At 41.1% G+C, this 23,952-nt stretch overlaps 1 protein-coding gene across 2 annotated transcripts; it reads left to right on the forward strand.

Moving 5' to 3' along the window:
- The first annotated feature begins 621 nt into the window (after positions 1 to 621).
- Positions 622 to 19,793, forward strand: avpr2aa (arginine vasopressin receptor 2a, duplicate a). Of its 2 annotated transcripts, none has more exons than XM_082518696.1 (7): positions 622 to 3,881; positions 4,723 to 4,792; positions 9,502 to 9,881; positions 12,586 to 12,831; positions 12,973 to 13,119; positions 14,115 to 14,670; positions 15,708 to 19,793. In XM_082518696.1, the coding sequence occupies exons 3-7, from the start codon at positions 9,504 to 9,506 to the stop codon at positions 15,905 to 15,907; spliced, it is 1,527 nt and encodes a 508-aa protein (XP_082374822.1). In that variant the 5' UTR covers positions 622 to 3,881; positions 4,723 to 4,792; positions 9,502 to 9,503; the 3' UTR covers positions 15,908 to 19,793. The 2 variants fall into 2 exon arrangements, with proteins under 2 accessions (XP_082374822.1, XP_082374823.1); XM_082518697.1 differs by having other exon boundaries at positions 622 to 3,507.
- Positions 19,794 to 23,952: the final 4,159 nt, after the last annotated feature.

The raw sequence follows: 23,952 nt of genomic DNA on the forward strand, positions 1-23,952 counted from the left end.
AGGAAGAGACTTCAAGCAGAGCCAGGGTCAGGGAGGGGAAGAGTTAAGTTTTAAGAATTCTAAATGCAAATGCAGGGATATGAAAAATGGAATATTAATTTAAAAAAATGAAATCAGGCAAATATAAAATAAAATTATAAAAATTATAAAAACGAAACATAAGAATGCATTTTTGTTTTGTTTTGTTTTTTTTATAATCCCACCACGGGATCCACTTTGATCCATTTCAGGTGCATAAATCCCCACTGAGATATTTTTTTTCCAGGTGCATGAGATATTCATATCAGATATGTCTGCGCTGCTTTACTATTTGTGAATGGAAATATACTGAACGTTAAAAAAAATCTCAAAGTTCAGTGGAACTACTCTCCCAAAGAAATGTTTTGTGGTTTAGCTAGCATCAAAGAAAAACTATTTCTGGATGGGATGTTTCCCTTGATGCTCATTTATGTAACTGCTGCAGTGAACACCACACATTGATTTCACTTCCATTGTATTGGTGTGCAGGCAGAAAGGCCAGTCAAAACAATTCATATAGTTTCTTTACCACTCGGTTTGTGAGGGGAAAAAAAAAGTTTGTTAAATGACTTCTTTTTCACCTCTGCAGCTCTGTTAAATTAGTTATGAGGATTTCAAAGGACTGTTGTTTTCATGTTTCTGGCATTCTTCTGGAAAGGAGCTCTGAGAGCAGTAACAGCAAAGCGGCCTTTAATAGAAGTAAAACTGCACGTCGATGGCAAAGACGTCTCCCTCGGCATCTTTTCTGGTAATTTTAGACTCAGAGAAGATAAATCTCAAATTCTTCGTTTGTCTCTGTTATTTGTGGTTCATCTGACAGTTAACAATTCCCTCAGATGTTTTTTTAACTTTTCTTCGCCAACTTTGTCAAAACCAGGTGTTGTTCTGTGATATGCGCTTCTTAAGCAAAGGCACGGGTGGATTCAGGCCATTCTGCAGGAAGAGAAATGGCCCTGCTGTACTTGCTGTCCTTCTGAGCAAAGATCGCTTAAGCCTCATCTCTTTGTCTTTTGAGGTTGAGGGTAGCTGTGTTTGTGGTCTGTAACAGGTGTGGGAGATAAAGCCAAACACATTGGCCAAACACCCCATTAAGCAATTGCCTCAGTGCAGAATTTTGTTATTTTCCAACACCTATGTTCAAATTAAGAGCAGCCAGAGAAGATTCACTAAAAGGTCTTTGCAGAAGAGACACTATCTCAGAGGAAAACAGCTGTCATTTTTATTTTTGGCGCAATCGTAGGAGCTGGAAATAAGCCCAAACATGTGGGAGAACATCCAGTTAAAAATGTCAGAGGAAAGGTTTGTCACACATTGAAACATTTAAAGGTCCCCACATTCCTTTTAAACTTAAGTGCTGCCCTGCGACTGGATATAATTAACTAAAGATGTTCTACCCTGATGAGCTTCTACATTTCCAAATAAAATATTTCATACAGTGTAACTTTTTTTTCAAAGTTCTCTTGACATGACCTTAAAAAGAAACAAAAGTCTGACCAAACTTACTCCCAGTCGAGCTAATTTAATTATACGGCTAATGTCCATCCTTACAATTCCCTCAGTTTTCCTGTGGCCATCCGTTGTGATGTATGGCTGTTAAAAAAAATTAAGTGGACTGTGGATTACATTTGGGACAAAATGTCCTCTAAGACCAGATTTGAGACATTCCCAGGGAGCTTAAAGTCCCACCTTGTCAGCAGCAGGATGAAATGGTTTGGCTGAGGGATGGTTCGTTTGTAAACCTGGATGCAGCACTGGGGGAAATGGCCAGGTTTTCTGACATCATGGGACAATCCAGAGTCTGCTGGACAGCAATCAGTGGATTTGGGGTTGAAAGTCACTCATTAGTGCACCATGCTATCTGTGCCTAGATCTGTGTGTGTGTGTGTGTGTGTGTGTGTGTGTGTGTGTTTGTATGTGTGCATAAGGGCCACAGAATTGGAACGATATAATATTTGCAAAATGTCGTATCACTATAGTTTGTCCTGTTAACTTCAGCTTTTGGGGGGAAAGTAAGGGGAAGCTGCAATTTACATGTCAAAATAATTTTGGGAAGATCACTTTGCCACTTTGGACTCGATTTATTTCATTTAAAGTTGCGCATTAAAGTGGCTGCCAGTATGAATTTGTGAATTCGCTCATTGTGTACACCTTGGAGTGTTTGAGTGCAGGCCAACATAATTTTCTTAGCAACACGCGTGAGAGTGTGTGAGAGCGAGAGAGCCTTGAAATCCAAATTGAAAGACGGCATTTAAGCACCTTTGTTTTGTTTTTGTGCTCCAGCCTTGTGTTTGTGTGCCAAAGGTGGGACCTGAGGTTGGCTCAGCTGAGTCAGCCATTCGGCATTCCTAGTTGGGTGGAACTTCGGCCCTTGTCCTTGAGCAACAAATCAGATTGAAGGGAAGAGGACAGGAGAGAGCTTTGAATAAAAACACCAGCAGCATGTATCAATGACTACACAAGCAATAAATCACTACAGGGCGGGGTGGTACCTCTCCATCTTAACCATCTCTCTCTCTGTATCACAAACACGCCTGAACACAGGAGTGTGTGTTTGTGTCTCTTTCTCCAGCGCTCACTTTCTCTGGTTGTGTTTTGAAACAATATTAACAAAGCTGGACGGTATGCAGTGATGCTTACATTCATGCTCTTATGCATGTTATTATATCAAATGTGTGCATGTGGTTGTGCATTTTGTGTGTTTCTTTGTCAGTGACTGTTTTTTAGAGTGTTGGATATTAATATAAATCTTGGGCCCCACGATATGTTTTGCCTCCTTGCCCTGAGAGCATTTGCGACTTCAGGTGATTAAGCTCCTTTGAATTTCTACAATTTCTTCTACACTGTCGAAGGAAGTGCGTCTCCATCTCTGCAGGCAGATGTTCTGCCGATTCATAATAACATTTTCTAGGAAACTATAACATTTGGCTATTTCAGCGCTTAGTTTTTTCTCTTTGGGAATTCAAATATGTCTCTAGCACATTGTGTTGTTTGCTATGATTTATGTTTTGACGGCAGTATTGTTGTGAGACCGGACAGAGCAAATGTGAGAGTGGGCGGTTCGTCTGAGCCTCAGCTGACATGTGGGGACTCTTGACATGGCTCAACTGTTGGGTTGGGAAGGAAATGGAGCTGAGGGTGTCTGGGAAGCTGGATTTAGAGCTATAATTAACAGCTGAATATTCTCTTTTATAATATCAGCAGGTATCTGTTCTGGACTGCTTACTTGTAATATTATATAAAGGAATTCTGCACGTAAAGACTGATGGTTGTGTCTGCCAGTGACTCACAGTGATTGAGTGGACACCATACTTCAGTGCAATGCTATGGATGACAAAACAGGTCCCTTCCCCTCTCTCTCTCTCTCTCTCTCTCCCTCGCGCTCCCTCTCTCTTGCACCACTCCTGGTTGCAGGCTCCACCCTCAGTCCTGGCGGACAAGCTGGTTGACCTAGGAGGAGGAGGAGATAGCAGTGAAGGGAAGAGGGGGGAGGTAGGAACGGACGGAGATCAAATTCATTTCTGCTAGTGAAGGCACAGCAGATTGCAAAAGCATAACCTGACGCAAATGGACCCAGGGCACGCATGGCTATCAAATGGATTACTTTAATAAAATGAACTACAAATGAACTACAACACCTCAAGGAGAGTACACTCAGCAGGCAAAGGACTAACAAAGAGCTCCCTAAAGAACTTTTTGTTAACACTGACCAACACCTGACTCTGATGAAGAGTGATTTTTATTCCTGTGCTGCCTAATTCATTCAGGATTCAGCTGAGGCTAAAAGGAGAGACATGGATTGAGAAGAATTAATTTGGGTAAAATTAAGCGACATATAAAAGAAATGCACCACTGAAGTAGAACAAGTAAGTACCTTATTGAGTCCATAATGACTGCTGGATTTGATGGCTAAACATATACTTATTATGTTAAATGTACAATTATTTAAATCATTATTCAACATTGTCTGAAAAACTTTCCAGCAGGGCCTTAAATTTAATCTCATTGTATTCCTCCAATTTGTTTACAACCCAATCGAGGTCATGCCTTTGTGTGGCTACAGTATCTCATTTATGCTCAAAACTCAAGTATGCCATCAAAGCCCAGTGTGCAGAATTTTAATAAACAGGCTGAGCTTTATCAGTTTCTTTTATATTTGTATTTAGAATCATGTTTCCTCATTAATAATAATACAATAATCTAATAATATTACTTTCATGTTTGTAGACAGTGAAAATATATTTTATTATATTTATTTTACATATTTTATTTAACAAGAAAAGGAACAAAACACGCATCTTATATTTTGGAAACAGTACAACTGTTTGAAAAAGTGCTCTGGTGACTGTAAATCAAAGTAGTAAATTATTGGGTTGATTAAACAAAATTGTTCCAAATGATGGAACGCCGCAATTAAATTAGGCTAATTTTCTAAATAACAGAAATAAAAAATGTGAATAAATCATTCTAACCTAATTGTTTCCCAGAGCTACTTTCAGGATGTCATTTCTCTTAACATAAAGCATGTATGTTATTGTGCTTGATTAGATGTAAGTCATTGCAGAGCTTAATTGAAAATGGATGTGGTCCTGTTTTTCCACAGATTACAGAAGCTCAGGGGAACTGTCACGATGTTAATGTTATCTGTTGTTGCCTGTAACGTAAATGAGCTGTAACAGTGATGGCTTTTAATGCTCTGTCCCACAGTCGCAAAGACAAGAGCAAAGCCAACAGAAAAGGACACGCGTGAGAATGCTTACCATGCACTGACAACAAGGTAAGAGACGTGCCCTGCGCATGTTTTTTTTTAAAGGAAACTCAAAGGGCTTTAGACAAACAAAAGATTTGTTTTCCCAGGCTGTGAGTGGACGGCATGCATGCGTCTGTATATTCAAGTGTCATTGATTTATTGTCTGACACAACTTATTATCACAATGGTAAATTTCCTCCTAACAGTGAAGAAATAATCAAAAATTGTGTTTAAGTTAAATCAAAAACAGATCCCATACTTAAAAATGAACAACAACAACAAAAGCCAAACTTTCTTGTCTGTCAGTTAAATCAAATAATGCTTTTTGGCAGACGTGTTTTTTGTGGAAGCTCTTTGTCTCAACCAAAGTCATTGAAAAAGGTTTTTTCCACCATAAATCGCAAAGTTTTCTTCTTTTTTCTCCCTCACACAAACTATTATGGAGGAATAATAACTTCCTTGATTGCAGCCTCCATCAGGAAAAAATCATCATCACGGTTATTTTAACAGTCAATTTACTTTGGTCTCTAACAGGGAATCATTTACTTGCGTTCATTTCATCATGTGCTGCAGCTCTGACCAAATCAACTCCAGGCCTGTTTTAGCTGATGTGGTAACACTGCACCCCACTTTCCAATCTTCGGGGGGAATACTCTGAATATTTTATCAGCTATATGTGATGTGAAAAAAGGTCCCATTTTGAATGGTTCACTTGTTGGTGGTGTGCTAGTTAATGATACATAACAAGAAAAACAGCCAGTGGTCTAATGAACGGGGTTTATCAGTAACGATAAGAGGACTTGGACCTTCTGCATGAGTTCTGTCTACTGACCTGACCTGACCTGATCTGATCTGATACAATATGACTGTAATCTAAGCAATGACTGAATCGCTGTGTATAATGAGGTGTGGCCCTGCATAATTATCATTTATTTGGCTGTTTGGGGTTGAAGACAGTAAAAGAATAATTTGTATTATTGCTCATATGAGCTGCAGCTGGAGAGCGAACCTGAGTGACATGTACTCAAATAGAGAACCGTGAATGTGATTTTTAATGAGTACAGCAGGTTCCTCCACAAACTGAAATGCATAAATATACACAAACTATCTAGCTGTCATTGACCCGACTCATTCAGGAGGTGAATCAATGCCGCAGCGAGGGTGCAAGCGGGGATCTAATTTACAGATTTGTGGGGCTTAAAGAGAAAAACGTGGCCGTGGCTGCCTTATCATGCAGATGAAATGCCACGCAGCCCGGTCCGTGACCCCACATGATTCATTTGTGTCGTGCATGAATCACATTGAGGAAAAACAGCGGAAAACCAAAGGTAAATATATAACACGCTGTCATCTAATGCTTGCTTTATTAGTTTCAGTTGACTTGAATTCAGATTGGGCCAGACCTTTTTAATCCTGTTTCCTGCTGCCAAAGTCAATTAATGGGGACGGTGATTAAAATGAAGCAAAAACAAAAAAACATGTCACAGCCAGTTTCCTCTTTTGTCTGTGATCACAGGTGGTGGAATGGTTAGGAGGGAATCAGAATCAGAGAAATGGAGTGGGTGGATGAAAGTGTAGCGAAAATAACAGGTAACGGATGGAAAAAGTAGAAGAGAAGGAAGACTGAGTAGAAGGAGAAATTAGCCACAGATCGTCTGGGCGGCTGGTAATGAGAACAAAGAGGTCCTCATTAATCAGACTCGGTCAACTTGGTCAAAGGAAACTAATCCAGGGGCTGACAAGACAGGCAGAGAGGTGATGGCTTTTTCATTATGTTTGGATTAAACCACCAAGTGCACAAGCACCTCCTTCAGAGTGTCTAATGGGTGAAGTCTTGCCTTAAAGGATAATAGCACCCTTTTTTTCAACTTCCTTTAAAAGCATTTTGTCACACACTGTAATACTGACATCAAAACATGGTTTTATACGACATTCGTTCCTTAACACACCTCAGAATGGTTTAAAAATACTTTGTCTCAAACATCTGGTATTTGGATCTTGGCATATGTTGAACATATCGTAGTTTGTGAAAGGGAATGACCAAAACACGTGTGAACAATTGGAAATGATGACACGGATGTTGAAAGATGTGAGTGGATGCTATCTATAATGGTTTTTATGCACTTTAACTACATGTTCCTTTCTTCCCTGAGGCTCTGTGAGCATGAACCCCGTGCCTATGACAGCAGTACAGCACGGAGAGGTTATGAAAATGGATGGTTGCATTCTGCTTTGCCTCTGGAGAGCAAAGCAAGGGAGGGATAGACTCCATCATCAATCAGAGAGAAAGCATACTTTACTAGAAGTACTGTCTACAGTCTATCAAGCACACAAAGAATAATTTGTACTTGTGTTAAGTCAGTCAGACAGATGGAAATAATGGGGTCTGCTTGGAATATATTAAACTGCACCCAGCAATGTTCTGCAGACATTATTTACCTTCATCGTGCAGCTTCAGTTTGAGAAATTTCATGATATGACAGAGAGCACTCCTGGCACAGGTTTCAGGCTATGCATGGGTCTCCTGTAGATGAGCTTGAGCAATCGGAAGACAGTTCACTGAGATTTCTTGGATACACATGCAATGCAAATGAGCATTCAGCATATTTTCTTATCCGGGAGTTTAGGTAAACAAGGGATTCAGATTTTCTCAGAACAATGTCATAAATTTGAAGATAAAAATCTGCTATGAAGAAAGAAATGCAGCACGTACTCATCAGTGGTCATCTACAGACAGATGGACCTTAACAGCTGCTCCTGCTTAGCAGTTTTCAATGCTTTTATTTGACTTTCTTGAGTACCTGGAGTAAAGCTTTAATTAAGCTTTACTCCAGGTATTGTAACAACTCCATTGCACCTTATCTGCACCGAGGCATACTTGAAAACAGACTGAACATCAAAAACGAATCACATGGAAATATATATATAATGAAATTAGGTTGGGGGTGCAGCCGCACAAAGAACCTTCTCATGAATTATACTGTAATTACAGAGAGGGGCACAAGGCTCCTCAGAACCAACAAAAAGAAGCCCAGAGAAAAAGGGCCCTGTTGTCTACACCCTTAATTAACAAAGATGAAAAAAACAACTGTTATTGCTACGTCTGATCCTCTCCTCTACCGACCTTCCCACTAATACAACCCTTTAAATATAGAGGAATGTTAATAAAAAAAAGAAAATGATTGATTTAGTTTGGACATTTATGGCAGTCTTGTGTTTGCCTCGTGTGGCGGCAGGGATTCACTCAAATCATGAGAGCAGTTTTCTGTTTTCTGAGGAATGATCCCACTGAGATACTCTTCTTTTCACCCACAGCTGTACATTTGTGCTGGGAAGAGAAGTCAACCAGGCCAGGCCTGTCATGCATTCATCTGATTACATTCCTCTGGCAAAGCCAGCATGTAAAGCTTGACAGTATGTTCGGCCGTCCTTACACACCCAGGAGTGCGTCCACTGTTACTAACTGGTCATTAGGTGGTAGCGTAATAGTGAGAACAACCTTGTTATGTATAGTCACATTCAATTGCTCAATATTCTCACGTTTTCCTTCTGATCAGGCAGAAATGGAAGCTCTCTTATCACCCATTCAGTGGCACATTTAGATATACGACCACTCCACAGCATATTAGTCAAAATATTACATCAACACGGTGTCAATCATCACTCACAGCGAAATAACTAAAAGTGCACATCTCTCCTTGGAGCTATGTTTTGCCACTCCTCTAGTCTCATCCAATCGCCCTCCCTCAAAAATCAATTCTTTTACCTTTTCTGGGCAGTTTTTTTCTCCTTTCTCCTCACCGCCTGTATCGCTACTCTCCACCACCGCCCACCCCCCCTTCTCAGACGCTACTCTACATGCAGTTTATTTGACCAAGGCTGCCCTCTACATCCCATGACTCTGTTTCTTAAATTGTCATCTAATTCCTATCAACTTTCTGTTCTTTTCAGCCCTTTATTTATAAGCAAAGAAAAATAAACGTAAAATTAATTTAGATTGGGAGAGAGAGAGAAGAGAAAAGAACGCCTGGATGCATGAGAGAAAATCTGGAGAGAGGGGAACAAAAACAGGGGGAAACAGGAATGTACAAGGGTAAGCATGGGATGAGAATGATTATGAGAGGGGACGTGAAGGAATAAGGGTGGTGGGATAGGAGGCAAAGCTGTCAAATCAACCTTGAGAAAGAATTAGAAAGAAAATAAACCAAACTGGACTTGCGTCAGATCGAATGGGAAGCTTTGGGAGAGGGACAAACAGACAGGAGAATTATTAAAATCTGAGACATAATTACACTTGCATGATTGGCAGAGTGTCTGGCTCTCATTACTTTGAGTTGAATGTGATGAGGTTACCCAACAGGAGCTATTTGTGGTACATGATGTGAAACTGTTACTGATGATCCAACAACAAAGAGTTCCTGTGATTTATATCTGCATCAGCTTATGTGAGAAGTCTGTGTATGTTTTGCTTTGGATTCTCAGCAATACTGTAAGGAACAGTGCATTTTTAGGCAACTGCAGGAAATGCAATAAGATGCACAGATGTAATAATTCAGTGCAATTTCATTGTCTGTTGATAATAATCTGGACTTGGCCAAAATCCACTAGTGGACAGTCATACAGCCCTGCAGCAGATTGACTCCTGCAGACTGTGTTTGTGCAGAGCATCATTTATACAAACTATAAACAATAGATTTTATTGGCTTTCCCAAATTAACACTTTGTTTGTCTTCCAGGAATGGAAAGCATCAGTTTGGAAACGGACTGGGATAGGTTAGGCCTCTCCGCTCTGGGCCCCACAGGAAGAAACAACTTCTCTTCCTCGTTTATTTCTGAACTGAACTCATTCAACACGTCTCACAGTGGGGGATCCTTCTTTGGCATCTTTGCCGAGAATGGCTCCAATAGCACACCTCGCACCCTTCCCCAGCCCAGGGTGAGGGATATCGGCTTGGCCCGGGCTGAGATTGCAGTGCTTGCGGTGGTGCTGGCTCTTACCACCTTGGGGAACAGCTTTGTGTTGTGGGTGCTTCTGAGGCGGAGGAAGCACAACGCGCCGATGCACATATTCATGGTCAACCTGTGTGTGGCTGACCTGGTGGTGGCTTTCTTTCAGGTCAGTACAGGGGTTTCTTTGAGGCATTATAGCAACATGAATATACATAGATCACAGCAGTGGATGAAACAAACATTTACAAAATGGTCTCAGTTTGTTAAACGCCTGTTTTGTTTTGTTTTTGCCATAAGTAAAACATGTTTATTTCTTTTTGAGTCTTTATTCAAGTCTAAATATTTCATCTTTACTAACAATTTTTGTCACACTGAAAACTTGCTCATCTTAATATTGATTTTTATCTTCCATGGGAATTTCTTTTTCACTTAACTGTGTTAAACTATGTAATTGTGAGTTATATACTGTCTGGATCTGTTACAGCTGTATACACTGTTCCACAAAAATACCTATAATATAAATACTGTGCATTTCTTTTTTACTTTGCCTCCAGACCTTCAAACTTTCCTGTAATTTTTAAAGTGGTCATGAGCAATAGTTATCCAGCATTTCTTTGGCCGTTGGAGGCTTTTTCAGTTATTTCAGTCCAGTCCTTGTACCTGACCTTTTTAAAAGGAATGTGGTAATTAAAAAAAAAAAAAAAAAAAAAAGACTATTTATAAGCAAATATTAGAAAAAACAGCAGAAAATAAGTTCAGATCTTTACTATGCAAATTTTATATTTTTAACCCTTTACAGTCTTGCTCTCAAAAGTAGCGTTCCACTGAGACCATGCTGTTGAAGGCCTCTGATGGAGGAATTGTTCTGTAATCATTTTTGCCTGATTTCAGAGAAGCCTTTGATACCATTGACCATAAAAATCCTGCTTTATAGGCTTCATGTTTTGGCTGGTGAATTTGGCTGTGCTTTAGACTTATTTACTTCTTACTTTTCTGATAGGAACTTCTCTGTTAGAACAAACAAGTTCACCTCTAACATTTCCTCCCTAACCTGTGGGGTTAAAAAGGGATTTTGGGTCCATTTTTTTTTTCTGCATGCTTCCTCTACCTGCCATTATTCAATTTTTTAATTACATTTTTTTTTTAATCATTTCTATGCTGATGACATTCAGCTTGATAGGTTGTCCACCCGAGTCCACAGCTTAACTCAGAAAGAATACTGACTGGCTCTCTAGTAATTACCTTGTTTTAAATGCTAACAAGACCGAGACCATAATTATAGCTCCTGCTGAATTACATTTTAAAATCAGTCAGGTTCTTGCCTCCTTCTGCCCAACTGCTCTCGCATGTGAAATCTTTGTCTCGCTCCATTTCACAGGCTGCTTGTCCGTGAAAAGTGTTTAATAAATGAACTTAAAATAAAACGTAAAAAAAATTTTAGGTCTGGAAGATAAAGATGAAACAGTAGGCCTAAAAAAATAAAAACAGTCAATAGCAGATGAACAACATCTCAAAGTTGTGTCCTTAAGAAATAAGAAAAAACAAAACAGCAAAGACGACACGTGCATCTGAGCCTTCAAATGAGCCTTTTACTGTTTGTTAAAAAGATCTCGGTGGAAAGCTGGCTGTGAAGAAGCCATTTTTAAGAAAGGCTTTTTAAGCTTCCACAGGGAGTATCTGGAATTGAACCAGAGACCTCTTGAGCTGCAATCAAATGCTCTACCACTAAGCTATACCCCCCACAATGATAAAGGCATCTGGCCCTTCAGTTGATTCATATACTATACTGCCAAAGCCTAATCAGAGATGGTCTCAGTGGAAGTTATTCTTAAGGAAGGGAAACAGAAAGAAAAGGATGGTGTGTGCCAAACTACACAAGAACTGAACCGAAAATCAGTGGCAACAGGACGAATGAAGGACAAATCCATATTTTAAAATTTTAGTTCAAAATGTCAATATGTACTGTTGGAGGAGGTCAGGAGAGAAGCACAACAGCGAGTGTCTGCAGCCATCTGAACAACATGTCGGAGCTTTTGTGGAGATCTTGTCATAATTGATGGAATTATGAACACAGAAAAGTACCATCAGATTTTTTTCAATACCGCCATGGAAGCACACTGTCAGTGCATACGTAGGTAGAAAAACAGCCAATGAGAAACTATCCTGGAGCCTGGAGAACTATTCCTGTAGACTACTTAAAGAATTTACAAGAAAGTTTCACTAAGAGACCTCAGTCTGTGTTGAAGAATAAAGTTGGTCATACCAAATATTGACTTTCAAACTTGTAATAACTGTACAAACTGTCTGCCTTATAGTGTACTTTAATGTCTGTTTTCAGATGCTTTAAAAAACCCACTGCAGTGAGTGAGGGCTCTGTCAGGGCTTTTCACAGTAATGAAATGCATCTGTATTTCTTTCTGAAATCTCTGCTGCTTTCCTACCCAGTTGGCTTCTCGGTGACTCAGCTGCACAAATTTCTTAAAATGGCAGTCAAATATATATATGTATATAAAAGATCAGCTTTTCCCAGTCCAGCTGTGCAATGCAATTATAACATCATTCAAACAGGATAAATGATTTTTTTGTTTTAGAACTACTTTCGTATGTAGATGACCATATCTTTGGTGTTTTTTGAGGTAAAAAAAAACAAATGAAAAAACAGGCTTGCCCAGTGCCCTTGTCATGGATAGTAAAGAACATGTCATTAAGTGCCATGGTGTGGCTTACTGATGTGCTCAAGCAGTTTTCAGATAACAGTCTCGGACAAAGTGCTAAATTGGGTTTGGGCTGCACAGGCACTTCTTATTGATACGCTGAATATATTAGAAACACTTATTTTAAAAATAACTGCTTTTTATCTGTGTGTTCAGGTTCTTCCTCAGCTAATATGGGACATTACAGAGAGGTTTCAAGGGCCGGATTTGCTATGCCGGTCCATCAAGTACTTGCAGATTGTTGGCATGTTTGCTTCCTCCTATATGATAGTTGCCATGACAGTAGACCGGCACCATGCCATCTGCTGCCCGTTGCAGGCCTACCGAGGGGGCACAGTGTCCCGCTGGAACACTCCTGTCATGGTGGCCTGGGGCCTGGCACTGATCCTCAGCATACCGCAGGTAGGAAGGGGTGAACACACAGGCAGCTTGATTTCCACAGGAGAACTCAAGATGTTTGTCTATTTTTAGCTTCAAGAGATCACTGCAGATTATCAGTGTCTGTGGGTGTGCTGACCACTTTTCCCTTGTTGTTTCTGTCAGGTGTTCATCTTCTCTCGCTCAGAAGTGGCTCCCGGTGAGTTCGAGTGCTGGGGTCACTTTGCTGAGCTGTGGGGGCTGAAAGCCTACGTCACCTGGATGACGGTAACTGTCTTCCTCCTGCCCGCCCTCATCATCACCATCTGTCAGGTAATTCTAGTTGTACTGGCTGAACTCTGCACTGTCCACAAAGGGTGTTGACTATAGGATTACATGCTCAGAGCAACATTATCCAGTAATGAGGCTTGTGGCATGAATGAAATGCTGTTTTGGTTTCAAGAGTGTATTTGGCACGCATTGTTCAATAACCTGTGGAGACTGTGGTTGGTGTTATGTCGCATCCCCAGGCAGATATGACATTCTGGGGTGCCTCCCATCAGTCCTGATCTATTTAGGGAAAGATATTTCTAGGTTCCAGCTTTTTCCCCTAATTAACACAGCACTTGGAGGTCTACTGCCGAGATGTCTGCCCAGTCTGAAAACGTCCTGCCAGGGAGAGGAATGTACAAGATCTGTGCCAAACATAGAATTCTGGACCTTTTTCCCACTATTTTGAATATCAGATTTCAAATCCAGAGGGATATTTAGAACGTTTCTGGAAGAGAGAATGATGTTATTTCTGCTGAAGGAGGTAATTTGGAAAGTTTCAAGTGTCTCGCCCGATTAAATCCCATAAACTGAATGGAAAGATGGATTAATGTGTAGCTTCAGTTGTAACAAACCTTCAGAATCAAAGTAAAAATAGTTGGAAGGATGAATCGCCTATTAGTAATGGATTTCATGTCGTTGTTTTGGTTTCTCCGGAGAATACCACAAATCATTTTGGTGCAATAAAGTTTTATGGTAGCTATGTAACAGAGCGAAGGAATCGTGGCGTTAAATAATGTTACATAAAAATGTCTGACACTGGTTTATGGCCGATGGTTAAGGCCAACACATACTCTCTTTTTTTTACATTTCAAATTTCCGTTCAGTGTTGACCTAAACTGCAAACAGGACAGTCTGCAGCAAACACGAGCATCTGAATTTGCCACGTTCCCATGATAAAACGTAATCCTCGGGCCTTTTAGGTCGTGAATGATGGCATGTCTAGTTTTCCCTCTCACTGAGCTGTTGTAATTTCTCAAAATGTTCTTATATTTCAGATAAGAATCTTCCGCGAGATTCACAACAACATCTACCTGAAGTCAGAGAGGATGGTGATGGCTGAGATGAAGAAAAACGAAATCCTCTTCCGCTTTCACAGCTTTAGGAAGGAGGACGAGCGATCCAGAGAGAGGGGGAGACGGGCGTCTGGAGGAGGAGGCTGGGACGGAAGAGGAGGACAACTCTTAAAGGTTGCAAATAACAACCCCCACAATAACACACCCAACAGCCAAGTGGGAGAATGTTATGACTATGTACCACCTGATATTCAGTGTAACAGTTGCCACGGGGAACATGTGACAACAACAAGAACAACAGCGCATCAGCAAACAGTGAACGGCTCAGATTGCCAGGAGCCCTACACCAACTCTCCCCGCTGCTCCCTTGATTATGCTCCCCCTCACCGCCCCGCCACCCCACCTCCAAGTATCACTAAAGCCATGTCAAAGACGGTGAGGATGACCCTGGTCATTGTGCTGGTGTATACTATCTGCTGGTCACCTTTCTTCATTGTCCAGCTGTGGGCAGCCTGGGATCCAGACCCTCCAGACCAAGGTTAGTCATAAACATCTTAATGGATGCAACATCCACTTATGTTTCCAATCTACCCCATAAAAGAAATGAAAGCAACATCTGTGTGGTCAGGTGAATCATTTATGTTGTTTACCCCAGATGGATTGATTCTCCTTAGCTCATGTAATCTATTTAATCGCCCTAATGGAGCTAATTTACCTGTTTTGCACTTTAGAGAGCATAAAGCTAATTGAAAAGCTCCTATTTTTAACAGAAAACTCCAATCAATGCTTTTGAGCATCTTGGTGGGTCCAAATATTAGGCTATCTAACTCATTATTCTAAGTACAAGCTCCAGCTCTCAACAGAGAATATAATACAAGGTCACAAACAAGTTTGTTTTTTCCTGAGCTGAAACTAAAGACAAACACCAGAGGCCAGTAAATAACCTGTTTATGTCCCCCGTAGAGTCTGAAACAGAGCCAGATGCTGACATTTCATCAACAATGATCGGTGCCAGCAGCTGGCATGCATAGTTAAAATCATAAGCAACACATGGAACAAGCGCAAATACAAACGCACACACACGAGCACAGATGCATACACAAAGTGTACTCACATGCAGCTACAAGCATGATTAGCATACTCTCATGAAATAAAAGCCCCGATTGGCAGACAGCCCCACACTCAGCTGATTATTGTCAGCTTTATTCTAAAATCAGAACGGTCTCATTCATTGTTCTCAGCTGCTCTCAGTGTGTTTTGCCTAATGCACAATAGACTTGCTATTAGAAATGAAAAATATGAAGGAGGAAGTATGTGTGGAGTTGTTCCCCTGGGATATTTATAATCAAATTCTTGAAGTAGAATAAAAACAAAATAATGCACAGTGCTCTGCTGCTAAATATTTGCACATTTTTATGTTTGTTTCCTAAGGGGTGAGAGACTAATGTGACTTGCACTGTGATTTGTCCTTAGTTTGTCCTCATTTTAAGAGGAATGTTTCCTTCCAACATAAAGGTTGTACATTTGAAAATGTATTTTTGGACTTGTCTTTTTGGCGGTGTGTGTCCTCTGCAGGAGTGGCCTTCACTATCCTGATGCTGCTGGCCAGTCTGAACTCGTGCACCAACCCATGGATCTACACGGCTTTCTCCAGCAGCGTGTCAAGAGAGCTGCAAAATCTGCTCCACTGTGGGTCAAGATCTGGACGACGGGGCTCCCTGCCTGACGACTCTACCACCACACACACCTCCACCACCAAGGACAGCCTGTACTGACAAAGACTGATGAGCTGGAGAGCGAGACACACAGAGACATGCTCGAAAGGCATGCATGGGTGCACACGCGCCCACTGCAAGGACGTACTTTTGCACACAACTCTGCTGATGTCACCGCCTCCAGCGCCGCAGCCTGAGAACGCACTGTGACGACCTCCACCAGATGTTTTCAGCATCAAAGGACAGCTGTCTTCTCACCAGGACTTCTATTTGTAATCACCTGTCTTACTCGCCCCAGCAGTAAGGACGGCTGTCACTGAAGATGTCAGCACCATTCATAACACAGTGTTTCGGTGGATCTGTGGGGTGAAATGGACTGGAAGGTGAGAACATTTTCACCTCAGTAGCTGTTGAACAGAACTGTGGACAGTCTCTTACTCTGCTCGGATACAGTAGAGCAGCAGGAATGCAAGGGGTGGATTGCTACATTAATGGCACGCCTAATGTATAAAGCAGCAGACAAAACTATGGGTGCAGAGAAAACCAAGCTGGAAGGAAGAGAAAAGAAGCACATGCAGACAGTACACGAGAATAAGACTGCAGGAGAACAGACAGGGGATGTCATGGATGTTACAGCAGTGGTCCCAGGAGGACTGTAGTTGAAATCTAATAACGTGATCAAACTTTGTTATTCCACAGAAAGAAAGAAAGGATTAGAGAAGGATGCTTGAGGCAAAGAAAGAATTCACTTCCAGGTTCCAACAATAGTGATTTGTTAGCAAGATGGGCTTAAGATTCACTCCTGAGGACGGTGCAGCAGAAGGAAAGCACCGCACAAAAAAATAAACCTGGTTTTCCTTGCTCAACTGGGACACAATTATGTGACTGTATTTTATACAAACACGCCATATGAGGCACATAAAAGAACCTTCCCGTCATGCTTTTCGGAAAGTATGAAACGAGAACACAGCACAGAAGAAACTCATGAGAAGTATTTATCAGCATTCCGTGTATCGTGATCAACGTTGTAAAGTATATTTATTGAAGAGAATGTTAAATTTTGTGCTAGATAAAAGCTGAATGTTGCAATGGTCTGAGGTACAGTGTAGTTAAAAAAGAAGGAAGAAAGAAAACAAGGCGGTGTCAAACCAAAGATTGTTTTTTAAAAGCTCGACTTTAAAGTCTTATCAGTAGACATATTCCAACCTACACGTTAGCGTACATCTAGAAACAATTACTATTTAAGAAAACACTTCACATGAATATTGCAAATACTCCAAGTCCAAACCAAGTGCCTGTAATGTCAGTAGACATTTTTAGAGGGGGCCTCCCTCACTGGATTAATCGGTAAATGATGTCAGCCAAGTTATTTTTAGACAGAGCATACCTCCAGAGCAGGGATCATAGGATATGTTATATCACACCATGAGCCATGTGTTCTTTAATCTCTTTATTTATTTATTGTTGTGTAAATGAAAATGTACACACAAATATATATATATTTAATGTATACTTAGATAGTATATATGTATATTATTCCCTGTTTCTGCCTTCCAGGTACAGTTTTTATAATATTGCATTTTATTCTGTGCACAGAGTAAAGTATTATGGCCCTCAGCTGCATGACACACTTAAATATTCTAATGGTATGTTTTTACAATAGCATAATTATATAAGCTACTGTACATACAGGAAATGTGATAACATTGTGTGTATTTGATCAGTCTATCCATTAGATGCTGTTGAAAATAATCTTTTTTTTTTAATGATGTGCACTCACAGTGAGACACTTTGGTGCATCTTTCTTTTTCGTGAGAGAACAGTGTTGTTCGAGTCTGCAGGACAATACCGGCATGCTTTCAAGGTATCTCAAGAGTACTTGTCTGGGTCGAAGGAGAAGCCTCACCTTTTCCTCTGCGTGGCCGTGGTGTTTGGGTTTACAGCACGCCACTGCAAACTTGTTCCCCAGACACAGGCCTCTGCTTTGATTATCAGCCAAATGAAACTCTGCAGCAACAATGTCCCGTGTCTCACTTTGTTATATCAGGAAATAGATGAACTTCTCCCAAACCTTCAGGGTGTTCATGTATTTTTCTCTCTCCCAAGCAGGAAGTTGAGAGGTCAGAGGATGATTCTTCTCCACGCAAAGAGCCAAACCTCAGTTTCATCCAGCCTTTCAGATTGATGGGAGAGGCCGAACACTCCTCAGCTGTGCATTGTGCTTTCTGTACAGCCATTAGTGAGCATTAAAACGGCTAAATAATAAATGCACTTCAACTGACTGAGAAGCAGATAGCACGAACACCTTTAAATATCCCCTAAAAATAGACCCATCATCAGACAGAATTTCCTATAGAGTCAGTTTAGTTTCCTGAGTAGTCCTATAAAAGACTTGGCATTTCCTATTTTTCACTGAAACAGCCACCACCATCTCTCTCTTGTCAGAGCATATGATAGATGGTCTAACTGGTAGGTCACTGCTGTTTTTATAATCTTGCAGTGTGTGTGTGTGTGTGTGTGTATATTTATGCTGAATGCCCTAATGCTCACGGTTTCCATGCAGAAGCATGGGTGACGGCTAAACTCAAGGTCACTTCTTCATTACAGTTAGGGCAGCACTTCCTTCCAGCCGTGTGGCTGCAATGGGGTATAAAAGAAATAAATTATCCCTCAGGGAGCCTGTCACAAGGGCAGGAAAACAGGGCAAGTTCCGTCTTCAAATCAATTTAAATTCAGCCAAGGAGTGCAACCAGTGGCTCTGAAGAATGACTGAGACCCCCAGCCTTCACCACAGCCGGTATAAATCAGACCTGGAGCCAGGACTTTTACCATACTGAGCAATGCGTCTGCATTGCTTAACCCAAGACCCCTCTGCAGACCTAATGATGGCCGAGGCTCATTCCAAGACACCAGGTGGCCCAACTGGCCCAGATCGACTCCTGTGTCTGCGTTAGGAAAGAGCATCATACTTTATTATCAGAGGAAGCAAGAGAAACAGGCTCCCCAATTTATCTTGTCTTCTCACAAAAGGGTTTCATTTTGCTCTTTTTCTCTATCTTAACTGTTTTAACACCAAGAGGATGTTTATATGCTCTTAGCCTTAAAACAGATGGTAAACTATTTGGTGGAGTTTGTTTTGTTTTCCACATAAAATTTATCTGCATTTACTGTTTCAGCTTACAGAGAAGGGGGCAGTTAAATGCGGCTTTTTCCAAGGGCATTTTTTCTTTGTTTGCTAAATATAGCCACACTTTTATTCTATTGGCAGCAATTATGATTCCTTAGTCTGTAAGTGTTTACTGATTTAAAAGACGTTCTTTCTCCGAGAGCCAGAGGGATCAAGGTTAGCTTTTTTTTATCGCTTTCAGCCATCTTGTTTTCATTACTTTGGGCACGGTTGTGCGCACACCTCACCTGCAACATTGCTTTCTTAATAGTACAAACAGGCATGTGCATGGTGTCTGATAAAATGGCATCTACAAATATTTTACAGGAGCTTGTTCAACACGCTTCCACGACATTTATGCACTTAGATATGATTTGTTGTTATGTGTCTTCACCAATGTTCCCTCTAATTTTTCATGTTTCTGAGCGAACACACAAACTCCCTGAGCGGTCCCTTGGACCACTGTGAGCGACATCAGACGTGTGCACTGTGGTCACGCCAGCATTGAAGTTACACGGTTTATTAAAAATAATCAAATTACAGCATTTACATTTATGTTAGACTACTTTTAATTAACTGCTTTAGCCCACTTACAAATAATCTTGTTCATGACCTGTGTAGCATGTTAACACTATTGGAAGTAAAAATAACTTGAACTCCAATTTTGAAAACACAACTTTCTTTTTTCTATTTGTATAAAGCTCTGACTTGTATTCTGAGTCTGTGGTCTGGGAGAGAGTCCTGTAACTCTGTCTGCAAAATACAGGATATAATGACCAATGTTGTGCAATTAATTATATAGTTACTTCTTCAAAAAAGTAACTGAGCTATGCAAAAAACAAAGTTTTTTGCAGCTGTTTACCTAAAAATGCAGCCAAGGTGTTTTTTAAAATAAGTATTTCAAACTATTTACAGAACAATCAGCTGTTCTGCATCAAATTTGATGCCACACAAATTATTTGTGCCACTCCAAAAAATAATTTCTGTCCACTATGAGATAAAGGAGAACAACAGCCTGATACCTGCAGGCAGTGGCGGTCCTAGCCGCCACTGCCACACTCCCTCTGTTTTTCTAAACTGAGCACCTGATGGCTTTGAACTTTTCTTGTCCATCTTCCATTGGTTTTAATTTTGCACTCCAGTATGAACACCCATCCCCCAACCCGAGGATCACCACAGCATAACCTAATAGACCTGCACCTTAGTTCACAGAATCGCTTTGTCTGGGGTTTATTTCTGGGATTTCACACAAGCCAGTATTCAAATCAAGAATATATAATTACAGCATTTTTCTGACACACACAACAAAACTATTGACTACACTACACACTAACTACACAAGATTTGCACTAAACGTTGCAAATCTCTCACATCTCAAAACACCGCCATCACTCCTAAAACTCCCCCTTTCCTAAACACTAAATGCCATGTTGCTATATCATTTTTTGATTGGTCGACATGGTACATTTTTTGACCAATAGGAAAGGGTGGGGGGTTTTGGTTTTGCTCACAGGTGGAGAGTGCTTTGGAGCGTTTTCCTTATAAAACTCAGTTTTTACCGTTTCTTCCCGCAGTAAATATAAACAACGACAGTATTCAGGAAGAAAACCAAACATTGCAGATATTTTTTATCATAACTCTGGTTTTACGTGGCCGATCAACACAATTTAAAAACTGGTATGAAGTCCACACTTTTTCCGTCAATTGTTCCGTCTGTCCTGCTCACATCTCCAATGGTTGTCCAAGTTGTCATTAACGTGGCTTCACTCCACATCAGCCACGCCGCTTTGCTCGCTAAAACACCGGTGTCACAAGGACGCTGTCATAGCCTGTCAACGACGTTGATTAGCTGCGTATATACGAATGTGAATCGCGTTATTGGCTGGACTATGGGATAAGGTGGCATCGTTCTAATCCCATACGGGAGCAGCCAGTCACTGACTGACTTACACTGCAAAACAGAATTGTTAAAGTTTTAATTTTAATTTCAATTCAGGTTAGATTTTTTTTTGTGCGCAACGCAGATTTTCTGTGCGCAGAGACCGTGGCAGCAGTGCGCAATTGCGCACGCACGCAGCTTAGAGGGAACATTGGTCTTCACCCATTTAATAGTTCTGGGCCAGCTGCAAGAAGTGCATGCACACACGCAGACACACGCAAGCCAATATGCAAACACAAACAAAAGCTGTACACCAGATATTGTCCTTTTGATGTGACATGTGGATGGGATGTTTAATATGTTGTGGAAAAGGAGTGAAAGGAATTTCCTCCCTTACATGGTTCTTTTTTTTTTACTGCAAACTGCATTGTCATGCAAAGCAGATGAGAGGATGCCCAAATAGGACAAGAAGAATGAGATGCAGAGAAAATAAGTGCAGAGGTTTGGAAGCTACAGTGAGTTATGGTAACCCCAAACACTGTCAAGCTGTTTGGGCTGGAGCAACTGTACATATAACACCCTCCTCTGTACGAACAAAACCATGAAGTAACCAGAGCATGAACTGTTATTGTAGTGAAGGAAGGGGAAGCCAGTGTAAAAAGATACAGTCTGCTCTGTGATTACTGAGTTAGCCCCACACTTTGTTGACTTTGTTCTGCTTTGCGAAAAGTGTGAGGAACGAGCAGGAAAAACGATGCCTATGGAACAGACAGAAAAGCCTGACTTCATGTGAAAATTATTTGTGCAATGCCGGTTTCCACATTGCTGAATCCCGCTAAGCCCATCGAGGTCTGTGGCCTGAGCCGGTGTGCTTTACACACCTCTGAGCGCACGCGCACACACACACACACACACACACACACACACACACACACACACACACACACACACACACACACACACACACACACACACACACACACACATTCCTCTGCAGTTATCCTTATTTCACAGCAAATGTTTTGTCTTGTGTAAGAATAATAAAGATAAACTTTTGATAAAAGGCTATACAGTGGGGCAAAAAAGTATTTCGTCAGCCACCGATTGTGCAAGTTCCCCCACCTAAAATGATGACAGAGGTCAGTAATTTGCACCAGAGGTACACTTCAACTGTGAGAGACAGAATGTGAAAAAAAAAAATCCATGAATCCACATGGTAGGATTTGTAAGGAATTTATTCGTAAATCAGGGTGGAAAATAAGTATTTGGTCAATAACAAAAATACAACTCAATACTTTGTAACATAACCTTTGTTGGCAATAATGGAGGTCAAACGTTTACTATAGGTCTTTACCAGGTTTGCACACACAGTAGCTGGTATTTTGGCCCATTCCTCCATGCAGATCTTCCCGAGAGCAGTGATGTTTTGGGGCTGTCGCCGAGCAACACGGACTTTCAACTCCCGCCACAGATTTTCTATGGGGTTGAGGTCTGGAGACTGGCTAGGCCACTCCAGGACTTTCAAATGCTTCTTACGGAGCCACTCCTTTGTTGCCCGGGCGGTGTGTTTTGGATCATTGTCATGTTGGAAGACCCAGCCTCGTTTCATCTTCAAAGTTCTCACTGATGGAAGGAGGTTTTGGCTCAAAATCTCACGATACATGGCCCCATTCATTCTGTCCTTAACACGGATCAGTCGTCCTGTCCCCTTGGCAGAAAAACAGCCCCATAGCATGATGTTTCCACCCCCATGCTTCACAGTAGGTATGGTGTTCTTGGGATGCAACTCAGTATTCTTCTTCCTCCAAACACGACGAGTTGAGTTTATACCAAAAAGTTCTACTTTGGTTTCATCTGACCACATGACATTCTCCCAATCCTCTGCTGTATCATCCATGTGCTCTCTGGCAAACTTCAGACGGGCCTGGACATGCACTGGCTTCAGCAGCGGAACACGTCTGGCACTGCGGGATTTGATTCCCTGCCGTTGTAGTGTGTTACTGATGGTGACCTTTGTTACTTTGGTCCCAGCTCTCTGCAGGTCATTCACCAGGTCCCCCCGTGTGGTTCTGGGATCTTTGCTCACCGTTCTCATGATCATTTTGACCCCACGGGATGAGATCTTGCGTGGAGCCCCAGATCGAGGGAGATTATCAGTGGTCTTGTATGTCTTCCATTTTCTGATGATTGCTCCCACAGTTGATTTTTTCACACCAAGCTGCTTGCCTATTGTAGATTCACTCTTCCCAGTCTGGTGCAGGTCTACAATACTTTTCCTGGTGTCCTTCGAAAGCTCTTTGGTCTTGGCCATGGCGGAGTTTGGAGTCTGACTGTTTGAGGCTGTGGACAGGTGTCTTTTATACAGATGATGAGTTCAAACAGGTGCCATTCATACAGGTAACGAGTGGGGGACAGAAAAGCTTCTTACAGAAGACGTTACAGGTCTGTGAGAGCCAGAGATTTTCCTTGTTTGAGGTGACCAAATACTTATTTTCCACCCTAATTTACGAATAAATTCTTTACAAATCCTACCATGTGGATTCATGGATTTTTTTTTCACATTCTGTCTCTCACAGTTGAAGTGTACCTCTGGTGCAAATTACTGACCTCTGTCATCATTTTAAGTGGGGGAACTTGCACAATCGGTGGCTGACTAAATACTTTTTTGCCCCACTGTATATGAGAGACGTTTAAGAAGAAATGATGTTTTGCACTGATAATCAAGACTAAAAGCTTGGGTTATGTAATCATATAAATAGAAATGGGACTGAATTGTTTACACAACCTTGTAAATTACTTTCTTAAATGGGGAAAAAACAAACCAAAGATATAGGACAATAATTTGCCATTGACAGAATAAACTGTGACTTCCTGTCGGATCATTCCTTCTAAAAGGACAACATTTATCTCTAAATATTTCATTCCACATCGGCAGTCATGGCCACTAATGTGCTGGCTGGAGTTACGCACTTTGAACTCCATCACACAACAAAGAGAAGCAGGAGTTTTTGTGTTAGCATCGACTCGCTGGCCTCCATTGAGTGTTTATTTGTCCGTTCC

Source organism: Aulonocara stuartgranti, assembly GCF_965226115.1.
Source record: "Aulonocara stuartgranti genome assembly, chromosome: 20".
Classification (NCBI taxonomy): domain Eukaryota; kingdom Metazoa; phylum Chordata; class Actinopteri; order Cichliformes; family Cichlidae; genus Aulonocara; species Aulonocara stuartgranti.